The 24,393-nt window shown below is 54.0% G+C and overlaps 1 protein-coding gene across 1 annotated transcript; it reads left to right on the top strand.

Moving 5' to 3' along the window:
- The first annotated feature begins 1,237 nt into the window (after nt 1-1,237).
- Nucleotides 1,238-22,956, top strand: LOC119100280 (DENN domain-containing protein 1A). Its single transcript, XM_037223388.1, has 16 exons — nt 1,238-3,868; nt 4,596-4,754; nt 6,589-6,726; nt 7,718-7,850; nt 9,303-9,356; nt 9,516-9,644; nt 11,405-11,635; nt 12,434-12,549; nt 13,018-13,132; nt 13,579-13,847; nt 14,436-14,565; nt 14,647-14,684; nt 15,540-15,675; nt 16,703-16,798; nt 18,486-18,670; nt 22,770-22,956. The coding sequence occupies exons 1-16, from the start codon at nt 3,852-3,854 to the stop codon at nt 22,954-22,956; spliced, it is 2,133 nt and encodes a 710-aa protein (XP_037079283.1). The 5' UTR covers nt 1,238-3,851.
- Nucleotides 22,957-24,393: the final 1,437 nt, after the last annotated feature.

The following is a 24,393-nucleotide window of genomic DNA, read 5'->3' as shown; positions in this document are numbered from 1 at the left end:
AGTGCACTGTTAGCACTAATTTTAGCATGTGGAGAGCCAATGTTTCAACAGACTGTGGTGTTACAAAGTTAACATTATACCAAAAAACTCAAAAACATTAGTCACAATGTGGGTGTGCCAATTCAGTACAATTTGGCCCAAACTGACTTTACTGTGTGCAAGCATAAGGATCAGCACACTGATGCTGTATAGACATCCTGCACAGTGCAGATTTTTGACAGACTAGCTTCCTGGATGGATTTGAAAACCTACCTGTGGACCAGTTACCAGATACTGGCCCTAAATTCAAAATAATCCAGTTGGCAAGACAGAAACATTTCAGGAATGCACACAGTCTGAGGTGTCAGACCATGTCACTGCCAATAAAGTTAAGTTGATCATACCAACAGCACTTCAAAAACCTGTCTTCTCAATGACATGAATGTAAGAAGACCTTGCCCAATAAGAAATTGCAATCCAGAATCACTGGCAAATTGTGTAACTGGTCTGTACTGGCATCTTATGTGATCTAAGCCATGATCAATTTCCCTTTTACCCATCGGATCGTAAATCCCTGTGATTTCCTAAAATGGACAGCAATTCAAATACTTCAATCCTGCAATCCAACCGACCCCATACCTGCACATTGAAAGCATTCTATACACCTCACATTGTGAAATGCAAGCATGCAAACACAGATCACCATCCAGAGCCGTCAAGTATATATGTGATTTGGCCCAACCTCTTCCCCTGGCACCGACTCACCCCGACTTCAATCCGTCTGATTTCACTTGCTCGATGCACTCGCTCCAATATCTCGCTCGGCCCGGTCCAAGCAAATCAACATTCACTCGTATAGTACGTTGCTATGGTATCCAACGGCAGCATGAAATAGCGTTGCTTTGAACCGGTTACCTTCAGCAGCTGCACTGCCAAAAAGACGGGCATGGTAGGCAACAAACGATTTACCTGGAAGCCAATTGGTCACAATGCCAACCCACAGCGCTGCAGCCAAGTACAGCAGCCTGCGGTCGCCAATATCAAACAGAATCTTACACTAGCTAAAAACTTTCACCAGATATGGAAGCATATATGGAGACAGAAAATGCGCAGGCAATACCTGAAGGGGCTTCGCCCACTGTGCGTCACCTCAGCTGACCTGAACAAGGACAATAAGACGGCGCTGCTTGATATTTTCTTTGACCATACTCGTGACTTGGGCGGTGAGTGAACTTAGCGGATGTAATGGGGCTCCTCAGCTTAACCTTCGAAGGAACCGTGTTTCGCCTAAGTGCGCTCGTTTAATGTGTGTGTGGCCTGCTTACTGGGGTGGAGAACCGGTGCTGGTGCCGTACTCGTACGAAGTAGGCGGCCAGGCCGCGAATGACCAACAAAAGACCAACAAATAATAAACAACAGCCATTCTGCCATGGGTGTAATATGCAGTGAATACCTTTCGTCACAAACAGCTTCCTTGCGTCTCATTATGACAAATTTCACTGACCTTTGTTGCTTCATCAAAATACATTAAGGCATTCACAACTTGTGCTATCTCCAGTGGGAGTCATAGTTGTGGGCTCATGGACAGCAGGCATCCCAAAGTTTGCAAGAAGTCTTGTTGGTGTGGAAAGAGAATCTCACAATTGGTCTCATTGCTATTATGAGTTCAAAGTTTGTATGCCAAGTAAATAACTCAATATACCAGGGAGGTATATTTGTGAGAGAGCATATTAAAGGAGAGGTATATGCAGTATCAGGGAAGTCCTCAAGAGTCACTCATGAGGATGAGCAGTATCACAGCTGATGTTGATTATTTTCAATGTAATTGCTATTTAGCACTACATTGCCATTCATTTTGTATCTCCTGGTATGTTTAAGGTTTTTAGCCCAGCATAACTTTGAACTCATAATGCTGAAAACTCAGGAGCTGCAGGCTATTCATTCTTATATCAAGATCTAGCTATCATTAGGACTTTGGGTCAGGCAAGAGGGCATGGAAATAGAACATGAGCAAAGCTCTGATAGGCTGTGGTCAATGTTTGTCCCTCCCATATGGAACCCCATCACAGAATGTGTCTTCTATCATTACTGTGGACTAGGCTCAAGACTGTTCCTCTGAGTAGCTGTTGTGCTGCTTGTCTGGCTGATTGTTGACTGTTTTAAACCAAGGAAAGTGACCACTCCAGCAGGAAGTCTATTTGACCTGTTCATGACATTCAGTATTGACTGTGGGTTTGGTCTGACTAGCCCCATTCTAATATTGCTGTTCTGGCCCTCAAGATGTTCCAACAGGACCTGATATATCATGGCCAAGTCCTCTTTCAGTTTTGTGTAGTGCAGGCATCACATTTTCAAAGCAAGAATTCTGTCTTCGTAGCTGGGTTCATACAGGAATGGATCAGCTTTGTGATTCACATTTTGAAGTTCAGAGAATCTAAGGATGCTGTCTGTGACATGCATCTGGGATACCTGATGTATGGGTTTTGATCCCATGGTACCTACTCTTCCTGCCATAACCTTCCATTCCATTGTAATGGCAACATTGCTATATTTTATTATCTTTTAAACTTAAGTCCAAACATTTTGATTGAATGGATTTCTGGGATCAGAGTTGACACTAAGTAGAACCTTTTATGTGAATCCTGATCTGGGCATTCAATCTGATCTGGCCATAAAATTCCCATTTCAACTTCATAACTTTTATGGTGGAAGCTAAATGTGCTGTAATGCTCAGCACTGGCTGTCCTTTTTTACCTCATTGCCATAGTGGTGTTGTAAATGTGTTATGCTATGCTGGATTTTAATCTTTGCAGTTTATCAAGGGCCCATCTTGTAGACATAGCTGTGAAGCAAGCCATGCACTCACCTCAGCATGCATGCACTCCCAGCCAATAATATTTACCTGGTTATTAGGTGCAAGGTAAAAGCTAACCTTGTTACAAGCCTTATTGTTAAGTCACTTATGGGCAGGAAATGGACCCAGCAGTGAGTGTGCCCTTTTTCCAAATAATCTTGGTTGTTTTTGTCATGAAACCAGCTGACAACTGGATGTTCACCCGATGTTTTTGTCCTCAACCCTGTACACATTGGTTCTGAATTTGTATAGGCAAGATCAATTCTCTTTACACACCAGTTACACATTGGTTCTGAATTTGTAGAGGCAAAATCAGTTCTCCTTACACCTCAGTCCTGAAATGGTAAGGGTAGGACTGATTCTGTGGCCCTCACATATGAGATGATGCATATCAAGGGGCGCGGTGCCAGTGGAGCCGGGGTAGGGGCTGCAGTCTGCCTTTTGTCACTGCCTGCACCAACAGCAGTATGATTGTTTCAGTGGTTTTAGTTCACATCCTTAATGTGGCCTCCATCCCAGTGCATCATTTTGGCCCTGCTAGGCATCTGATGGGCTTCTGAGTCTGAAATACCAGTGATGCAGCAATCTCAAGTACCTGTTCAACCATGTTGGCACACAAGGCACAGACAACTTAACAATGCTAATAATTGGTGATGTTCTTTCATTGGAGTATGACCTAAAGTTGGAAGGGGCCATAGTCTGTGGCTTTATCACAGCTGATCTGTGATTGGCATCAGATGTAGCTGGGCAATATCATGGTGAAGGTTTAAATGACAACTGGTTGCATACCATTTAAGACTTACATGTGATAGGTGGATGGTGAGTGGTGTAAGTTTGGTTGAGTGTAAATGACCTTTGTGGTGATGATGTATACTGTGATCTTGGTGTTATGTGTTTTGTTCTCCCAGTGTCGCTTCTTCTGCACTCACAATCAAGATGTGCCCTTAGCACTGACATGAAATGAATGCTGACCAGGAGTATGGGCTTTAGGTTGACTCTGCTGTGGTGAGCTGACGGAATGCTGTCACGAATTCGGTGAGTACTATTCCTCACATGTGTGCATCAGTATGTGTTTAAAGTTGTATTAGTGGACAATTGAGGGATGGGGGAAGCATGGTTTCACCAGGCATAGTTTTTCTCTGCCAGCATAAAACTGTGTATGTTGACCATTCATTACATCCCTCTCGATTTGAATGTCATCAGACATGTGACAGGTTGTTTAATTCCCGTGGGTCGGATGGAGCATAGGAAAATGCCATTGTGTTACTTTAAAGTGCAAACTAGTGTTTTCTCCTGAGTATTGGACTTTCCACCAGCCATTCACAGTTTTGCACTGCACCGGAAGTGTGCAGGCATAAACTGTCAGCATTGAGACCAAGTGCTTTTCATGTGAGTTCAGTTGTTTGTGAAAATATGCTGAAGGGAATGACGGGTGTGTATATTTTGTGCGGCTTATATGTTTCTTATTTCTTAAACAACATCCTTACCCAGGATATCGTTACAGGAATTTGGGTAGCTTTCATCACAATTATTCATATGGTCATATATGTTTTGAATGGAAGGCTAGTGCGCTAGAAAAATAATGGGCTCAGCATCATGGATTCCGTCGATATTGCATGGATTATGTTGTTACAGGGCTGTAGCATCAAAAGGGAGTATGAATAGAAATCATACGATCATAAACCTCCTCATTGTAATATAAGGATAATTCGAATATCATGTTGCAATATTACAATCCTGCAACATTCTTTGCATGTTCCAGGGACAATGCACAACACGTTTTTGATTGTTTCTGCGAGGTGGTCATCCCATCCAACGCTGAGGAGAAGCCGTGGATCATTCAGAAGTTTCCGGACTCGTACCAAAATGAAGAAACCCTCAAGATGGTGCCTCAGTTCACGTTTCCATGCGAGTTTGAACGGTATGTGTCGTGCGCCTAACCTAACCTAACCTAACCTAACTAACCTAACCTAACCTAATCTAACCTAACCTAACCTAACCTAACCTAACCTGCTGCTGCCTCTGCCATGTTCTGTGTCGTGCACCGTGCTGCCTCTGCCATGTTCTGTGTCGTGCACCGTGCTGCCTCTGCCATGTTCTGTGTCGTGCACCGTGCTGCCTCTGCCATGTTCTGTGTCGTGCACCATGCTGCCTCTGCCATGTTCTGTGTCGTGCGCCGTGCTGCCTCTGCCAGTTCTGTGTCGTGCACTGTGCTGCCTCTGCCATGTTCTGTGTCGTGCACTGTGCTGCCTCTGCCATGTTCTGTATTGTGCACCGTGCTGCCTCTGCCATGTTCGGTGTCGTGCGCCGTGCCGCCTCTGCCATGTTCTGTGTCGTGCACCGCGCTGCCTCTGCCATGTTCTGTGTCGTGCACCGCGCTGCCTCTGCCATGTTCTGTGTCGTGCACCGCGCTGCCTCTGCCATGTTCTGTGTCGCGCACCGTGCTGCCTCTGCCATGTTCTGTGTCGTGCACCGTGCTGCCTCTGCCATGTTCTGTGTCGTGCACCGTGCTGCCTCTGCCATGTTCCGTGTCGTGCACCGTGCCGCCTCTGCCATGTTCTGTGTCGTGCACCGTGCTGCCTCTGCCATGTTCTGTGTCGTGCACCGTGCTGCCTCTGCCATGTTCTGTGTCGTGCACCGTGCTGCCTCTGCCATGTTCTTTTCAATTCATCAAGCGCTGGGGCGTGCTCACCCACGCGGCTTGCTGGGGCTCGCCGCATTCCGTACCTGCGTTACCGATTAACCACCCGCAGTGGTGGCATGCAGCTGAGTACTTTCATGGAGGTGAAACAGATGACCTGGCATTCACTTATGATGTCACATGCCAGGTCAACAGAAAAATATTAAAGTAGTCTCACATCTGGCAACACAGGTTTTTCAGTGAGATGGACATATACCCAGCTCGTAAGCGACTATGGCGTGCCAATTTATGCAGTACACCGCGGAAACGGTGACCACCAACCACCAAAACCTCTCAGTGACCAATACGAGGCACGTCCGCACGCACATTAAGCACTTATATGTCTTTTGAATCGCGGACTGCATGTGCACTGCGTTTTCGTGGCGGTTTTCGGCAATGATATCACACAGCGGCAAGATGGCATGGCAAAATAGCACTTATGCTTTGACATCATCACGCTGTTACTGGAGTTGAAATTGTGACTATTCATCTTTAATGTAGCATCCGCAAATAACGTGGTGTGTCCTTAGCCCAACCTCCAATTCGAGTGTTTTGCATTCAGTCTGTGCTGAGCCATATCGTCACGCCAGATGACGCGACGGACGTAAAATGCTAGGTGTGTCGTGACGTCGAACATTTCGGCACGCCCCGGCCGGCCTTCTCCTCGCTGGGTTGGCCTCCGCCGTCTAGCGGTCGGCTGAGCCGTTACAAAGGTCGATGCAAACATTACATTGCCGACGCATCTAGGTATCTGAGCGAGAGTCGCCGCCAGCAGGCCACTGTCACCGTCGTGACGTACGGCACCTCTGTCTCGGCCGTCTGTGACCATCACCTCCGATGCGCCCGACTTGTAGGTCGCGGAGTCGCGACCGATATCGCTCGGCCGTCTGAAACGTCCGCCAGAGTGACCCCACCTGTCGCCGCTGCGCTCTGTGACTCGTCCGCCACACCCCTCTGCCGTACTCATCTGTGCTTCTGACGGCCCTGCTGTGCGACGCCGACATGCCCCCTCCCCCTCCCCTCGCCCTGGCCGATGGTGCGATGGCATCTAATCCGGCTGCGTGGCTGTGGTCAGGAGCACGGTACAGCACTTCTCGTTCGTCCTGACTAATGTGGACTCGAAGTGGACGTTCGGGTTTTGCCGGCACGCGCCTCAGAAGCAGACGGCCCTGGTTCTGCTCAGCGCGTTCCCGTGGCACGACGCGTTTTTCAAGTGAGTCCCGGGCCGATAGAGGGGGCCAGGTCAGCTGCCAGGGAGCCCCCACCTCACCTCACGGGTCATGCTGGGGTCAGGTCCCAGTCGTCCTTGGCAAAGCTGCGGTAGGCGCGATGGACTATGGACGATGTGTGCGATCTGACTCCCTTCCTATTAGTTTGGTTTGCAGACCTTTTTGGTCGTCCTACGGGTACGGGAAATGTAGTCATTGCGCCACAGTGGCCTGTCACTTTAGACAATTACCCATACGGAATGAGGCGATTTGTGTTTGTTCATACCGAGCGAGATTATCATTACTCAGTTTAATGTCATGTTTGCATCACAATTTTTCGTGTGTTTCATGAATGATAGCTGAGGTGCACGGACATTGCGAGTGGTCGCCTATTCGAATTGGCGTTCATCTCGGGCTGATGAAATATCCGTCATTGTGGCTCCTCAGAGTGCTGGACTGCCTGTCCTCCATAGGTTTCTCGTCTGCCTGTCCACGAACTGCTGAACCGCCTGTCCTCCCCAGACTCCTGGGTCGCCTGTCCTCCCCGAGACTTCCTAGGCCGCCTGTCCTCCCCATTACTGCCGACCTGCATGTCCCCTACATACTACCGAACTGCCCGTTGCCTCCACTCCCTAGACTGCTGACTGGTCGTCTTCCCCGACTGCTGAACTGCCTGTCGTCCCCAGACTACAGCATTGCCTTCCTTCCCCAGTCTGCTGAACGGCTCGTAGTCCCTAGACTGCTTAATCGCTCGTCCTGTCCAGACTGCTGAAGCCACATGTCCTTCTCAGACTACTAAAGCGCTCGTTTTCCCCAGACTGATGACTGCTGGTCCTTCCCCGGTTATGACTGCCTGTCATTCTCACTTCCCAAACTACTGCACTGCCTATCCTCCCAGACTGCCAAAACATCTGTCACCTGCGGGTTCCGCTCCCCAGACTGCCAAACTACCCGTCCGTCCTCTCGCCAGCCTGCTGAGCCGCCTCTGCTCCCCAGACTGCTGGACTGTTTGTCGGAGCTGACGTTGTCGGACGACCAGGGCCAGCTGTGGACGTGTCTGCAGGCGCTGCACGGCGGCGCCGTGCCGGACCGAGGCGGCCCGGTCACCGTGCCGCTGCCGACGGGCAAGGTGAGCCGAGGGGCCGCTGGAGGGCAGCACGCGGTCCGGGCCACGGACGCGGGGCCCGGCGCTGGCGGCCGGTCATGTGGCCATCAGAGGTGGTGGCCGTCAGGGGGAGCCTTTGGACAGAACACACACCTCACTCTTGCGTTTTGGGGTAACAACGGTAGCAATGCGCCCCACTTCGGCCGCCGTCAGCGCACCTGGCTGTACGCTGTGTACCGTCCGGCCCGAGGCGCCGTCAAGATAAAACCTGGCGCATGGTCATCGTGATCACAGTGTGGCGTCGTTACACTCAGTTCACGAGTGACTTTTAGGACTAACGGTACACACCATTATTTTCCCCAGAGATAAAAGGCGGAGTGTGTGGTGCAGTGTTCAGGTCCCAGGGATCTCAGCCATGTAATCTGTAATCCGGCCTCCTGACGTTGTCACTGCGTGCTCACGTGACGCCCGCCTGTCATTGGCCGCAGGACTCGTGCAACTATCACACGGAGTCCTTAGCCTATACAGTTGGTGATTGTTACTTGAAGTTTGTTCTTTTGAACGCAGACGATGAATTCGTCGTTGATGTGCGGGACATTGCGGTCTTACCCGTTCATTTCGGTTAAGCTGTATTTTCCTTTTCCTGCCCTCCAAACTTTTCGAACTCATCTCTTGTCCTCGAAATGTCAAGATAAAGGTTCAAAAGCTCCCTGACCCATTTCGCCTGTACGCCCGAGCTGTTTTCACTTGGGTCTTTTGTTGTAATTTTTCTGGCAGTTGAGAAGCCATTTGCGGAAATAGCTGTCTGTCAAATCCAAGTAAACGTGCGCCGAGCAGTCGTAACGGCGTTCAGAGATGCGCTGTGAGCGGTGCCAACACCCTACGGTTGTCTTGGGACCGTACCACCTTCCCGGATGGTGCCTGCGGCCGATCCTATCGGTCAAAACGCTCGGCCAGAACTCACGCTGCAGGTCAGCTCGGGCATGACCTGCAAAGCCCGTGTCAGGCTGCCCCCCCCTCCCTTTGGGTTAACTGTCACTTCGACTTCCTGTGAGTGTTTGGTGGGACCACCGGAGCAGGGAGAGCCCCAGGCCGCCTGACCATTTGCAGTCGACGCGCCGAAAATCCGCCGGCAGGTGCCCCAGACGTTTGCGAATGCCGGTGTAGATGGTTCTAGACTTGTGTCCGCTTGGTTCACCTTCGTGTTTTGTGTAACCGCGGTGTTGAGGGATGACACAGTGTTGTTGTGTAGGTCGTCTTAGCAGGCAGCGACGGGTCGTCAGCCGCCTGCTTAAGAGCCTACTTGGAGAGTAAATAACTGATGTTTGCAAAGGCACACGCACTGCATACGACACTGATTCATGGCCAGGACTGCAACCGGTATAAACATTGTAGGTCCGTGAATTTGTGTTTTACATTGCCGTTTTAAACGCGCGTGTGGGAAACATTGACATCCGATGTGTATTGTGTTTTCAGGTCTTCTCAGCAACTTCCAACGATCACTACAGTCTTCCATGCATACCGCAAGACGTAAGTGAACTCGGAGTTTGCGTTTCCACGTAACCCTGTCCCGTTGTTCAACGTAATCTATGCTGTGGGCCAATCTTCTGCCGATGTAATTCATGCGTTGGTCTATTTACGCTTCACCATTGAGACGGAAACTCGACCATCACGCATTTGTTTCCACAGCGCAACCTGACTGAGTACTTTAACGCGGTGGACTCCAACAACATGATGGTGATGTTCGCCTCCATGCTGTACGAGCGGCGCATTGTGGTGACGTCGCGCAAACTTTCCCGACTCAGCGCCTGCGTACAGGTGGGTGGGCCGGCTGGAGAGGAACGTCGCTGGGAAAGATGAACTAGCGGGCAGTGTTGTGGTCTGGTCGATACGTCTGAGTTCGGTACACGTTGTTGTGCTCTGATCGATATGTCTGGGTCCGGTACACGTTGTTGTGGTCTGGTCGATACGTCTGAGTTCGGTACACGTTGTTGTGCTCTGATCGATATGTTGGGTCCGGTACACGTTGTTGTGGTCTGGTCGATACGTCTGAGTTCGGTACACGTTGTTGTGCTCTGATCGATATGTCTGGGTTCGGTACACATTGTTGTGGTCTGGTCGATACGTCTGAGTTCGGCACACGTTGTTGTGCTCTGATCGATATGTCTGGGTTCGGTACACGTTGTGCTGTGGTCGATATTTCTGGGTTCGGTACACATTATGCTCTGGTCGATATTTCTGGGTTCGGCACACGTTGTGCTCTGGTCGATATGTCTGAGTTCGGTACACGTTGTTGTGCTCTGATCGATATTTCTGGGTTCGGTACACGTTGTTGTGCTCTGGTCGGTATTTCTGGGTTCGGTACACGTGCTCTGGTCGATATTTCTGGATTCGGTACACGTTGTTGTTCTGGGTTCGGTACACGTTGTTGTGCTCTGGTCGATATTTCTGGGTTCGGTACACGTTGTTGTGCTCTGGTCGATATTTCTGGGTTCAATACCCACTCCTTGGGAGTAGAGTCTCCCCAGTTTTCAACGTGCTATGAAATCCTGACACATCGAGCCAACACCGTGTACTGCGGCGGGAAGCTGCCTCTGGCTGGGCTGGCCGCCGTGGTTCGGTGACAGCAGGAACATTAGCATGCTATGCGGGTGGCAAAATTTACATGCGCCAACTTTCGATCGGTTTCATTTCTTATTTTTTTTGTTGTTGTCGGAACTGAATGAAACTGCGGTCGCAACTAGTTGGTTGTATTTTAAACAACATATAAAAACATAAGAGTCTGGCCTTTTCTTCTTCTAGACCCTGTGTTTGAGATGACCTCCATTTAACTTCGTGCATTTCTTGAGGCGCAGTACAAAGTTGTTCATGATGTCATTACCAACCGACCGAAGAATAGGTTTGATCTTTTTCTGCTCCTTGTCTGATGCTGTGAGGGTCTGCTGCGTCTGCATTTTATGCGGGTAAGCCCGGGTGTCCTGTGCTAGCACTCTCCTGCAAGTCTCACGGGGTATGCTCTGGGACTGACTCCGCTTCCATGCAGAGTGTTTCGGACTCTGCTGAACTGACTCTCCCACGCTCTCGACCAGCTCGGCTGTGCGCTTCCTGGGGCGTCCTGAGTGGCTGGGACGGTTTTCACTGGCTGCATTGAGGCTCTCCACGGTCCCATGCTTCTCAAAGTGGCTCACCTAGCCCTGAATTGTCCTTTGGGAGGGGGCCTTTTCACATTGGAACTGGTGCTTGAAAGTGTCCTGGATTTTATGGAACAAGCCTGTCTTGTAGTTATGTTTGACACATTATATTCTGTGCTGGGGTTCCCATCTCGACCTATTTGTGTTCACGGGCGTTGCCTCTGCCTCGCCATGCAAAATAAGGGTGACTAGAGGGTGAATGAAGGAAATATCACGAAAAGTATGCGTGGGGGGAGGGTCACCCGATATACGGCGAGAGATAATTCAACGACCGCGTCTCTTCGCGTCAGAAGTCAGGTAGGCCACTGTCGTGCATCGCGGTGTTGGTGCTGTCCGTGTCTGTGCGTCTGAGCGACCGTGCGACGGCAGTGCCGTGGTCTGCCGCAGGCCGCGAACGCCATCATCTACCCGATGTCGTGGCAGCACATCTTCATCCCGGTCCTGCCAGCCAGCCTGATGGACTACCTGTCGGCGCCGATGCCGTTCGTCATCGGCGCCAGCTCGGCCATCATGCAGCGCACCAAGCTGGCCGACATCGGCGACGCCGTCATCCTGGACGCCGACAACAACCGCATCGACACGCCCTTCAACGACCTGGAGACGCTGCCTGCGGATGTGGTGAGTCGGCGACGGCCGGCGAGCGTGGCCAGGTCGCTCGCTGCCCGGCCCCAGGGCACGGGTGTACGAACGGATGAGGGCTGATTTACCAGCCCGGTCAGTGTAGGGAGGGCAGGGCACAGCACCACAGAGGAATGAGGGTGACCTGTGGTCCATCTCGCGGAAGGGGCAGGGTACGACTACGTGGAGGGATGAAATAGGATCAGCTCGCGTAGGCGCCGAGGGGTGTCGGCGCAGCTCTCTCCTGCGCTGCGTACTCCGGGCTAGGCGACGCTACTCTTGTGCGCTCGCCAACTCACGGCGAACCCATCAGAATGCTGTGGTCCTGTGTTGTCCTCCATTACGACTGAATGCTGGGCCATGTGCGACTGCGCACCCGTCACAGATTGGACAGCCACGCGTGAACTCAGTCATTCGCCACATGAACTGACCCCTCACCGGTCCACCCCGACCGCCAGGTGTCCACCCTTGGGCTCAGTTGTTCGCCACATGAACTGACCCCTCACCGGTCCACCCCGACCGCCAGGTGTCCACCCTTGGGCTCAGTTGTTCGCCACATGAACTGACCCCTCACCGGTCCACCCCGACCGCCAGGTGTCCACCCTTGGGCTCAGTTGTTCGCCACATGAACTGACCCCTCACCGGTCCACCTCGACCGCCAGGTGTCCACCCTTGGGCTCAGTCGTTCGCCACATGAACCGACCCCCCACGGGTCCACCTCGGCCGCCAGGTGTCCATCCTTGGGCTCAGTCGTTCGCCACATAAACTGACCCCTCACCGGTCCACCTCGACCGCCAGGTGTCCACCCTGAAGCGCCAGCTCAAGAACCCCGCCAACCTGCCTGGTGACGGCGTGGCGCGCTCCTTCCTGCGCGCGCTCGTCCAGCTGATCGGCGGCTACCGGGACGCCCTGCGGTCAGTGCAGCGCACACCGCCCGCCGGCGCGCCACCTGTCGGCCGCCGGCGCCGGCGCGGCCTCTGCCGTCCAACGCGCGCACCGGCAGGCGGGCGCGAGCCGCCAGGGACGGGCAGGGACCCGGCCTTGTGGACTGACGGGGTTGGGGGTTGCGCGAGCTGTCGAGCGGACTAGGGCATTGAACGTTGAACAGGTCAGCGGGTTTTCTCCACAAATAATGCAACGAAGCAATGGTTGTCATGCGTGACGAGACTAACTTTTTTCATGCAGCCTTAAATACTGTGTGTGCCTCATTAGCATTGGGAGCGTGCCGAAAACAGCTCATTCCACAATGGCTGGGGTTAGTCCTAATTCGCCTTTTCCTCTCAAATGGCGAGAACAGAAGTCACGAAACTGTCCGTTGTGTGGCTGCATGTCGCACAGCCACTGTTGGTGACGCCGGACTCACTGCGGACAGTGTGTTGCAGGTTTCCACAGAACTGTGCCAAAATAACGTTCGACAAGGAAGCGTTCGTCAGGAGTCGGCCGTCTCATATACAGCCGTTCTTGGAGAAAATGCTCCACCTGCAGATCTTCCACCAGGTATCAGAACTTTCAGCCATGTGTGTGTTGAGCACCGAAGCTGGTTTGTAACTCATGATGCCGCACATGGCCACCATGCTGTGAATTTATGTTGCATCAAATACGTATTTGTATCTATTTGCGCAACTCTTCTTTCAAACCTATGGGATCAAAATTCAGTCGCGGTTGGCACTCTAGCCCAGCAGATCAGATATCAGATGGGAAGTCACCGCTCTGTTGCATGTGCTGTTCCATTGAGTCACGCTTTCCAAAGCTTTGCAACGCGTGTGGCGCTCTTTAAAAATCCCAAACGGCCTGAACAGCACCACCACCAGGACCATCCGCTTTGCAGGTCTGTACTTTCCCAGTAAGTCAGAGAGGGGGAGGGGATGCCGATGGCTTCCTCGCGTGAGAGGCGTGGGAGAGTGCCCATGCCCTGACGCTGAGGCACCTGTCTACTGCCACAGTTTATCACGGAACGGCTCGAGATGCTCAACTCGGGCCAGGGCTTCTCGGACGAGTTCGAGCTGGAGGCGTGCCTTTACATGGACAAATCGAGCTCACGGCTGGCGCAACAGTACAAGGAGTGGACCAGTAACGTGCGCAAGGAGGGCGGTGCGTTCTTCAAGACAGTGCGCAGCAAGACCAACCCGGCCATCAAGACAGCCGTGAAGAACGTCAAGGAGACAGGCAAGACGGGCAAGCTGAAGGTTCGCTCGGCCTACAAGGACATCAGGTGCGGCGATGGGTGTTCTCTGTCTCGGCGTGAGTTGGGTCCAGCCCTTGTCATGGACTGAAATCAGACAGGAGTATTAGCCTTATTCCTCGGAGAAAACCACGAGAGTGGATATATAGTTGGCTTGATATTTCGGCAACATGCCTTTATCGAAACAATAGCAGAAGTTAATTCACTTCTGCTATTGTTTCTCCATGTTGCCGAAACGCCAGCCCAACTATATCTTCATTCTCCTAGTTTTCTTCGAGGAATAAGGGTAATGCTGCTGTCTGATCTATGTGAATAATGCTCCTCGCTAATGCACTGAACAACTTACGTAATCTTGTCACGGGCTTGTTGGAAAGGAGAGGCGCGGGCGATGGTGCAAGTTGAGTGTCATGGCTGCTCTGGGCGATTTGAGGGACGACTTTCTGTGACGTCGAGCCGGCCTGCCCGTCCCTCGTTGCCTGGCTTGTGCCGTTCTGACATGACCGGCGCCGATGTCGCCTGGGCACGACCGGGCGTCTGTCCAGCGCCGTGCAGCTGTGATCGGCACCGTCGTGTACCGGCGCCGGCCGTCGGGCCTGACCTGGCGGCCGCCTGTCTCAGGTCGCGGCTGAAGGACATTCAGCCGGCGCCGGCGGGCGTGCGCCTGGCCGCCGCCGACGAGGACGGCGAGCCGCAGCCGCGCTCGGCGCCCAGCTCGCCCACCGCCTCTCGGCCTCGGCGCGGCATCCAGCGCGGCACCAGCGCCGTGACGTACCGCCGCCAGTCGGGCGCGGCGGCGGCGCGGCCGGCCGCCCGCGCCGCCGCCGCCGCGGCCGCCGCCGCCACCGCCGCCGCCACACACACGGCACAGTGAGTGGCCTCCCGGCACGCTCGCAGACGCCGGAAGCCGCCGGGGTCGGCACGCGTGCATACAGGTGCCCGTTTGTAGTCAGTGAGTCAGGGTTGGTGGAGAAAGAACGAACGCTTCTGGTTCCTGCCCTTCGACGTGACTTGTCTGAGAACTGTGCGTGAGCTTGGTGCGCATTAGGCAATACCACACGCAGACTGGCACACGCTTACCCGCCTGGTCAGGCTTCACGCTCTTAGCCAGCTGGTTCTCGCGCACTTCACTCACGTAGTTAGGCTGTGATTTCACTCATCGGTACATTGTGTTTCAATGAACGTCTTTGATCTCCTCATGTGAAGCGTGCATGGAGCAGTTGTATCGGACGGTCACTGTTTTAGCATGTACGTTTGTGATCATCGCTTAGGAAGTTTGCATTGCGATGCGTCAAAAACAACCTCACGTGCCGCTGCCGTGCTTTACGTGTCGTGACTGCGGTTAACCCGTATAGTCTGTGTCACTGCTTACACTTCTTACCTCGTGCGGCTTTTGCGCAGCTGCTTGTTTCCCCGTGGGCTCAGAGCTGTGTGTGACCTGCTGTCCACGCCCTGAGCCTTGTGTTGACGGGTGACCTGCTGTGTCTTCCCTGATCCTCGCAGCTTTATGTGGCGTGCTGTGGTGCATCTTTACTGACGCCCGGAGCTTATGTGACATATTCTGTCACTGACTGCACCGCTGTGTGACCTGCCGTACCCCCTCACCCCACCCCCTCTCTCTCTCCCCCGTGTCTGTACTGTACGTGACCCGCCAAGTCCACCCCACCTGCGTGTAACCCCTCGATCACCTGACCATGTCGCCGGCTCCCCGCGGTGCCGTTTCAGACCGATCAAATACCGCGTGATCGACCCGCCGGCGCCCGGCTCGTCCGACGGCGAGCTCTTCCAGCTGCGGCCGGCGTCCGACGGGCCCAGCCTGCTGGACGAGGTGGACGAGGTGCTGCTCGGCCGCGGCGACGAGGTGAGCTAGCGGCGGACCGCTGCGCAGCCGACGTGTCCCCGAGCGCCGCCAGCCGCTGGCAGCTGCGTGTGATCGTAAGCCGGTAGCGCGTCTGACGTCCACCTGGGGGCCCGGGTTTGGGTCCCGGTTGCACAGTGACCCCTGAGTGCTACTATGGCCAATGCAGTCGCTGTCGTTCCATACAAGGAGCGTGACGGCGTGCGTCGCGGGTTTTTAATTAAAAGACCTGGTTACGACCAACATTTCGTCAAACTTTTGGCTTGGCCTTGGCTTTTTCAGCCCAGTTATTTCATACCACCAACCTCACTTCAAACTGACGCATGTCAATGTTTTTTGGCATTGATTCGAGCAACCTGGGTATGATTTTACGGTTCTGAACGTTAGTTGAGAGCCCCATTAGCTTGGAAGCACCTGGAAAGACAGCATTCACTGGCCGTAGCCATGCATCTGCCCGGATGCCTGTGGCCCGTTTCAGTGCCTGAGCTGTTCCAGGGGGCTGGCGCCGTCACTGCTTTTTTCTTGACCTTGTTACGATAGCAGGTTAGATTGTGGACCCATTTCTCGGGCTTTTGTGGTGTATGATGAATTGGTGTCAATGCATCCGCTCGTGGTGAGCAACGTCCCGTGTTATTGTGTCGTGTCAGTTACGTGGTGAGGCGTGTGATGGGTGGGTGGAATAATCGCACTGGATGGTCTGTGCCCCTACACCTGTTTGAATACTATATGTCTGAGTCCGGGTTTCACCTCGCCGGATCCCCGGCCCACTGTGTCTGGGATACCCCAGGCACCGTGAGGTCCGGGTCGTGCCACCCCCTGCCCCGGCGTGCCGTCCGTCGCGTGGTCCGACATGTCCCCACGTACCCCAGGCGCCGCGAGGTCCGGGCCGTGCCGCCCCCTGCCTTGGCGTGCCGTCGGTCCCCTGGTCCGACGTGTCCGGGTACCCCAGGCGTCGTGAGGGCGCGCCGCGGCCCTGCCGGGACGCTGTCTGTCCCGTCAGAGCCTGCCGCTGACGGGTGCCGATTCGCAGCCGGTGTTTGAGACGCTGCCCGTTCTGGCCGCACTTCGGCCGTCCGCCTCCCCGCCGCCCGTCCCGCCCCCACGCCACCGGCGCCGCCCGGCCGAGGTACTGTGTGGCGGCGCGCCCGCCCCTGCATGCTCGCCCGCCAGCCACCGGTCACCGGCGACGCGCGCGCCACCTGGCCGCCTCTGGCCTCAACCTGCAGACGGCGCGGCATGCCTCACGCCGGCACTGCGTCTCTCGAGCTGATCCTGGCTCCTGCCGTACACGCGCGGGCTCCACACTGGGCAGGGAACAGCCCATCCTGGTACACTCTGACCCCGAGTACTGCCGTACCCGCGCGGTACCACACTGGGCGGGGAACAGCCCACCCTATTACACTCTGACCCCGAGTACTGCCGTACCCGCGCGGTACCACACTGGGCGGGGAACAGCCCACCCTATTACACTCTGACCCAGAGCACCGCAGTACACGTACGGGTAGCTGGGCGGGAAACAGCCCATCCTGGACATGTACTCTGCCCATTTCATCCCAACCATGAACATACACTCTGTCCCGAGCACTACCGTGATCGCGCGGGTACCACACTGGGCGGGCAACAGCCCATCATGTCGCACTGTGCCCGCACTTATCATATCGCACTGCGACACTGCGTCCTGTCCACCACGCGTAAACAGCGCACTGTCCCACTGTGCCCAGCCGTGATGGCGGTGCCTGATGACGATGGTTAAGTTACGCGTTGCGACGGCATACATTGCAAGCTCATGTCCCGGTATGGTAGAAGAGTGGTGTCCCGCCGCCTCCAGCCTCGGCTTCGCCAGCACCGCCTCCTGCCTGCGCTCAGAGCCTGCTCAGGCTTTGGAGGGCGCGCCGCCGCCGAAGCGCCAGATGCATTGAGACACTGGTGCCGGCAAAGTATTGCAACACAATGCTGGCGCACGGCGTTAGTTCCTGTAGCACGCAGCAGCTGCGGCATATCACATTGCGGTGTCTGGCAAGTGTATTGGCTGCACGCGAGTGACATGTTGGAGATGATGGAGCTGACGTCGCTCTGTGTTGACAAGAAGTAAGGCATACAGTATTGGACTTTCGTGTGAACGATGTTAGTCATGCTTCGCCTGCTGCATCTGTGTGAAGTGATGGTCATGGGTGCGATGAATGGTGTTGATGAGTGTAGCTGTTCTTGGTATTTTCCGAGTGAGTTCGCAAGATCTCCTTCTGCACATGCATGACTACATCTGATATGGATATTATCCGTGGTGGCTTGTAGAATGAGGGTGGACTTTTGCAGGGGATCTCCGACTTAATCGGGTGTATTTGTTTCATTGCTTTGTCATCCATGTGTTCATAAATGTTTAAAAGTCTGCATGTTTTTCCTTGCATCGTTCATTAGTAATGTGTGTGACTAGTACACGTAATAGAACCCATGTTGTAACTTAGTATGTGTATTGTTTGACAGGTGAAAACACACCCGATGTGTAAAAGACAGTTGTTGAACTCTAGGCCGTGTTCGGTATTTGACATAGCTGCTTTGTTACGTGATAGCTGCCATTTTCTATTTCCAGTGCCACCAGGTTTTTTCGTGCGGGACATCTATTTTAAAGTGCGTGACTGTAACAGCTAACCGTTCATGGTACCGCAAGGTATTGAGGTTTCACATTGAGTGCAGTCATCGGGGTTACGATGCCATCTGCACGTGGCGGATGGTCCGCCCGCTCCTGCGACCAGGCTTCTACCCGTCAAGATGGGCGGGGCGGGTCCTCCACTGAGCGTCGCTGCTCCTCGCCGCAGACCAAAGAAGCGGACTTGATACGGCTGGACTCCACGGAGGACGACCTGTTCGACCCGCTGAAGGGCGCGCGGCCGGCGCTGAACGGCGCCCCGGCGCCGGCGCCGGCCGCCGTCCACAACCCGGTGTACCCGTACTGCGAGCCGGGCCGACTGGCCGGCCGCGGCCGCCCCCTGAGCGACAGCCGGTCTCAGCCGAGCGCGGCGCCGCGCCGGCCGCCCGGCCGTCTCTCCAACGAGGCGCTGCTGCTCGAGTACGGGCTCGACTTCCAGCGGCTGGCGCTGGAGCGGCCGCCGTCCGCTGTCGGCCAGCCGCCGCCGCCGCTGCCGCCCAAGTCCAGCCGCTGGACCACCTTCGAGTGACCTCAGCTTTACCGAGCCGACGCGGCGGGGCGGGCGGGCGTGCGCTTCCAGTCGGAGGGGATGCTGCTCTAGCTTGCGGTGTTTGAGCCGAGCTGGGGCCATGGTGCCGCGTGCCCGTGTTCGTTTATATATGCACGCGCTGATGCGATATGTGGTGTTAACATTTGCTACCAGTCGTACTGGATTGTGATCGAATTTTCGCGCAGAATATTTATGGGCTTGTTGCTGCGCTCCCAGAGAGTATTCAGCAGGGCGATGTGGAAAGCCTTTATTGATCTGAGCCTTGTTTTAGTTCGTGGCGTCCGTGTGCACCGCCGGGTGTTAAAGCTAGGTGTTACTCATAGCCTGTTTCCATGGCATCATATTTATTACCTGATTGAATTTGATCTTGTCATTCGTGGGCAGGAAACGGCTGCTGGTCTTGTATTCAACTAATTTTCGGTCTCAATATTGTCTCGAAGTCCGTGTTCCATCTGCCTTGGAATCAATATAGTCCCTTTGTTTGATATGTCGCATATTTCTTCCTTTCGCTACCCAGGCCACAACTTTTGGTTGAAATGCCTAATCACACGAAGACTAGCGGTCAGCTTTCGAACCCACGATACTTTCGCTAACACAAGACCCATAAAAACATGGTAGCCACGATTTCTAGCTTCTCTACATAGACAACGTTGCTTTTGGAAAATACTGCCTAATTGTGCGCGTTTTCACAGGCCTAGTAGGAACTGCAATAGTTTGGGTTTTCACGCAAAGCTGCAGCACGTTCTGACGGATATTGTCGGACGCTGAACATGGCCGTTCTGTATTCTTAACATGACTGTATCGTGGAGCCTGGTCCCCTTCACGGAGCTGCCTGGGCTGCTTCAATCGCTGGAAGTAGCCGTTACATAACTGCATATACATGGGATGGAGGGATTGAACACCACGCCATCGCAACATCAATCTCGTAAATAGTAATCCGTTCCAGCAAGTCACCGCCTGCCGCTGGCGGAGTGGCGAGAGTGTGAGAGGCGGGGGCCGGGAGAGCGGCGGAGGGCTGGGAGCCATCTCGAGCCGACCTCTTCCCCGGTGGTGCCGCTCCGGAGTCTGGTCCCTGGCACCAGCGTGACACCCTGACCCTGACCCGGGGTGACCAGGGTCAGGGTCAAGCGACCATGGTCTGAGCCGATCGCGGGCCCGGTAGTGCGGCCCTCGCATAGTGGTCGGAACATGAGCGTTTCAACCAGCTCTAACGTGCTTGGGACAACCGTTCTAACCACGCGACGCTTGGTGGTCGACCACTGACTCTGGACACTCACCTGGCCGATATGGGAAGACAGACTCGTGAAACAGCGCGAGCGTGCTCACAATGGGTCGCATCGGACGCCAGCCAGTGTTCTTCCCATTCATTCGGTGTGGAAGTAGCACACGTTCGGCCGATGCGTCATCGCATCACACAGCTCAAAATTGACCAGGCAAAGAACTATGGGACGTTCGCCAAGGCGGATGGTGACTGTTTTTTCTATCGCGTTCCTGCTTTCTCCTTTTTTGCACGTAGAACGTTGCAGCGATGTGTTTTTTAATCTCAAAGGCGGTAACGTGAACCGTCTTCATGCGGTCGAGCAGAGCTCACCTGCATTCCAGCGTTCAGTGAATCTTTGTCAGAGTTTAGGTTCCGAGTGTGCCTGAAACGTGTATCAACACCTCAGGACACCTTGCCGTTCTGAGTGCGCCTAGAACACCTAAAGGCATTCCTCATGACGCCCTCATTCGGAGGCCAGCCTAAACTGGCATCCGGGCATCCGTCTCCTGACTGGCATCTGGGCATCCGTCTCATGACTGGCATCTGGGCATCCGTCTCCTGACCGGCATCTGGGCATCCGTCTCCTGACTGGCATCTGGGCATCCGTCTCCTGACTGGCATCTGGGCATCCGTCTCATGACTGGCATCTGGGCATCCGTCTCCTGACCGGCATCTGGGCATCCGTCTCCTGACTGGCATCTGGGCATCCGTCTCCTGACTGGCATCTGGGCATCCGTCTCATGACTGCATCTGGGCATCCGTCTCCTGACCGGCATCTGGGCATCCGTCTCCTGACTGGCATCTGGGCATCCGTCTCCTGGCTGGCATCTGGGCATCCGTCTCCTGACTGGCATCTGGGCATCCGTCTCCTGACCGGCATCTGGGCATCCGTCTCCTGACTGCATCTGGGCATCCGTCTCTCCTGACCGGCATCTGGGCATCCGTCTCCTGACTGGCATCTGGGCATCCGTCTCCTGACTGGCATCTGGGCATCCGTCTCCTGACTGGCATCTGGGCATCCGTCTCCTGACTGGCATCTGGGCATCCGTCTCCTGACTGGCATCTGGGCATCCGTCTCCTGGCTGGCATCCGGGTAGCTGGTGCGATGCGGTGTCTGGCGACGCCTTCCTTTGAACGTCAGCATCCGCTGTCATGTCCTGTTAGTAGTGACTAAGGTTACTACTAACAGGACTTTTAGCGTTGTTAGTTCATTAATTTATTAGTTCATGTATGTTGACTTATAAAGATATTGATTTATTTGCATATATCAATTCCATTCATTCATTACTTTGTGGTTGAAAATCACAAACTAATGAACAAATGAAATACTACGTGAGTTGTTAAGTGCGTTCGCGAGGAACATCGTTCACATAGATAAAACAACAGTAATATTTTTATTCCTCGAAGAAAAAACGTGAGAATGGAGATATAGGTAGGTTGATAATTTGGCGACGTGCCTTTATCGAAACAATAGCAAAAGGCATCTTGTTTCGATAAAGACATGTTGCCGAAATACCAACCCATGTATATCTTAACAAGATCTTAAATGCCGTTTGCATTCACGCCTTTGGCAACAAATGTCATTAACCTTGGATGAACTCATATGACCTAGCATGTCTGTGCGTGACCTATTCTAACCTCATTATGTATCAAAATTATATCACGAGACGTTTTCACTGGAGTAGTCGAATTCTGCGTCCAAAAATATTTAAAACAACTGCTTATTTTAAGCTCAGCATGTGTATTGCCACAGGCACACATACAGGTAGGTCATGATCTGGGTCAATATCATGTTTTCTGTGGTCATGTGATGGTTGTGCATATGGGTTAGTACCATTTTTCTGTAATACGAACGCAAAAACTTCACAAAAACGCATTTAAATTCGCATTATTTACGAAATACAATAGTTAGTACTCTTCCTAAGCTGCAAACACGAAAACTGCACAAAAATATGTACAAATTTGCATCGTTTACGGAAAACGATAATAATTTGCCTGGCCCCAGGTCGCTGACTTCATCTTTTCTAAACATCTGAACCATGCAAGCTGTGGGTCCTATGCTATTCTATTACTATGGCATGTTTGAACAATGACAAATGGCCTTCAAAAATATTATGCGTGTTTAAGTGTTTTGGGGATGAGCTCTTTGACCTGAGCTTGGTCACTGACATTGCCATATAACAGTTTCAAATTCGCACGAAAGATGCCAAATTGCCGGATAACAGGCACTGCAAATTTGGTGTTGCTGCGAGCGTTTAGTTCTTAGCTGTGCTCGAAAAACCGTAGGGAAGACAATTCCCTAGCCGGGGGCTGGTTAATTGCTTAGATAATTCAAGGTGGCCACAATTAGTAACGCTCACAATAGCGAGCAAGTTAAAACCGATTCCCTGTTGCGGGCTTTGGCTTTTGACCAAGTCTGACAGGTTATAAAGCGAGCCACTTCGGTCCAATATAGAGGCCGGCGGGCGGCTGGGTGGACGGCGACAACTCTTCATTAGATTTGTCACGGCTGGGATCTGGCCGACCGTTGCTGGGGCGTCCGTACGCGAGCCGCCTGGCCGCCGGGCCTCGGTCGGCGGCGGCCGAGCCGGGTACTGAGCGGGTCGCCTGACGACGCCCACCGCCAGCCCACCACTCCACAGGCAGCTCATCGGAATAAGTGGCCGGCGGGACGGCCCGTGGGCTGCGACGCCAGCGGATGGCTTCCAGCCGCCGGCTCCGGCCAACGGTCGGCAGCGACACACGATCAAGCCGCCCACCGCTGGCGACGAGTCCTCAGTTCTCGAGATGTGTCCGCCTCTGGAGACTTGCAACTTCCCCACTCGTTGAGACGCGTCCCTTGCTCCAACACGGTTTCCCTGCGCTGGAAGCACGTCCTCCACTTGGCGACTTGCTCGCCACTAGGAGGCGTGTCCCCGTCTTTTGAAGGCGTCTTCAAGTCTCCGGAGAAGTGAACCCGCGTGAAGGCGCGAACACGTGGAATGAGTTGTGTCTCCGACATGTCCCATACCTGGAGGCTTCTTCTAAATCCCGAGAAGTACCCCCCCCCCCCCCCCATTGGAACGTGTTTCCCCCGTGGAGGGGACGTGTTCCCGATATCTGGAAACGCAGCTTCGCCCCTAGATATGTATCTTGAACCCCTAGAAATGTAATTCCCATTTGGAGACATGGTTCCCAATTATCGAGACTCATCTGCCTCCCCTGAGAGACTAATCCCTCATCACTGAGGCCGTATCAACAGTCTGAAGACATGCCTTCCATCTGGAGACCTACCCCCGCCCTTGGAGCACGCCACCACCCAGAGACAAGCCCTCCATCTGGGGACTCGCCCTCCACCCGGAGACATTCCCCAACCTGGAGACACGCCCCACCTGGAGACTCCCACCTGGAGACACGATCTCACCTGGAGACACATGCCTACCATCTGGAGATATGCTTTCCCTCACCTGGAGACATGTCTCCATATAGAGACATGCCCCCCCCCCATCTGGAGACACGTCTCCTTTTGGAGAGACGCCCATTCTCCTGCTGGAGACACGCCCTACTCCTGGAAACACGTCCCCAACCTGGAAACACGTCCCCACACTTAGAGACACGCCCCCACCTGGAGAAAGCCCTCCACCTCCACGCTCCTTCCACCTGGACATACACGCCCCCCCCCCCCTGCCAGGAGACACTTCCCCACCTGGAGACACGCCCCTCCCCCACCCAGAGACTCACCCCTCTCCTCACTTACCTGGAGACACGCCCCCATTCGAGGACACGCCCTCCCCCACCTAAAGACCCTCTTCTCCTCCCCTCACCCATATGGGGACGCGCCCACATCTGGGACACGGCCTCCCCCACCTAGAGACCCGCCCCTCCCCCCATCCACATGGACACGCCCTCCAACTGGAGGACATGTTCCATACCTCCCCCTCACCAGGAGACACATTCCCACCTGGAGACACGACCCCACGTGGAGACCCCCCCCCCATCTGGGGACACGCCTTCCCCCACCTAGTGACCTGCCTCTCGCCCCCTCTCACCCACCCACCTGGAGACACGCCCTCCACCTGGAGGCAAGCCCTTCCTCACTTGGGAACGTGTCTTCTCTCACCTGGAGATACATTCCCACCTGGAGACACGCCCTCCTCTTGAAGATACATCCCCCACCTGAGGACGTGACTTCACCGGAAGATATGTCTCCCAAAATGGAAACATTTCGCCCACTTAACTCGCGGCCGGCCGGGAAACTCAACTTCGCCCTACGGTTTTTTGAGCGCA

This window comes from Pollicipes pollicipes, unplaced genomic scaffold (genome assembly GCF_011947565.3).
Source record: "Pollicipes pollicipes isolate AB1234 unplaced genomic scaffold, Ppol_2.1 Scaffold_4881;HRSCAF=5763_pilon_pilon_pilon, whole genome shotgun sequence".
NCBI lineage: Eukaryota > Metazoa > Arthropoda > Thecostraca > Pollicipedomorpha > Pollicipedidae > Pollicipes > Pollicipes pollicipes.
The sequence above is the reverse complement of the archived record's forward strand: the minus strand, read 5'-3'. Positions and strand labels throughout refer to the sequence as shown.

What these genes read in the sequence shown, in the direction of transcription:
- LOC119100280 (XM_037223388.1), top strand. An exon ending in TTCCATGCATACCGCAAGAC is followed by an intron (nt 9,357 to 9,515) that starts GTAAGTGAACTC and finishes TTGTTTCCACAG; the next exon opens with CGCAACCTGACTGAGTACTT. An exon ending in GGCCTCGGCGCGGCATCCAG is followed by an intron (nt 14,566 to 14,646) that starts CGCGGCACCAGC and finishes GCCGCCGCCGCG; the next exon opens with GCCGCCGCCGCCACCGCCGC.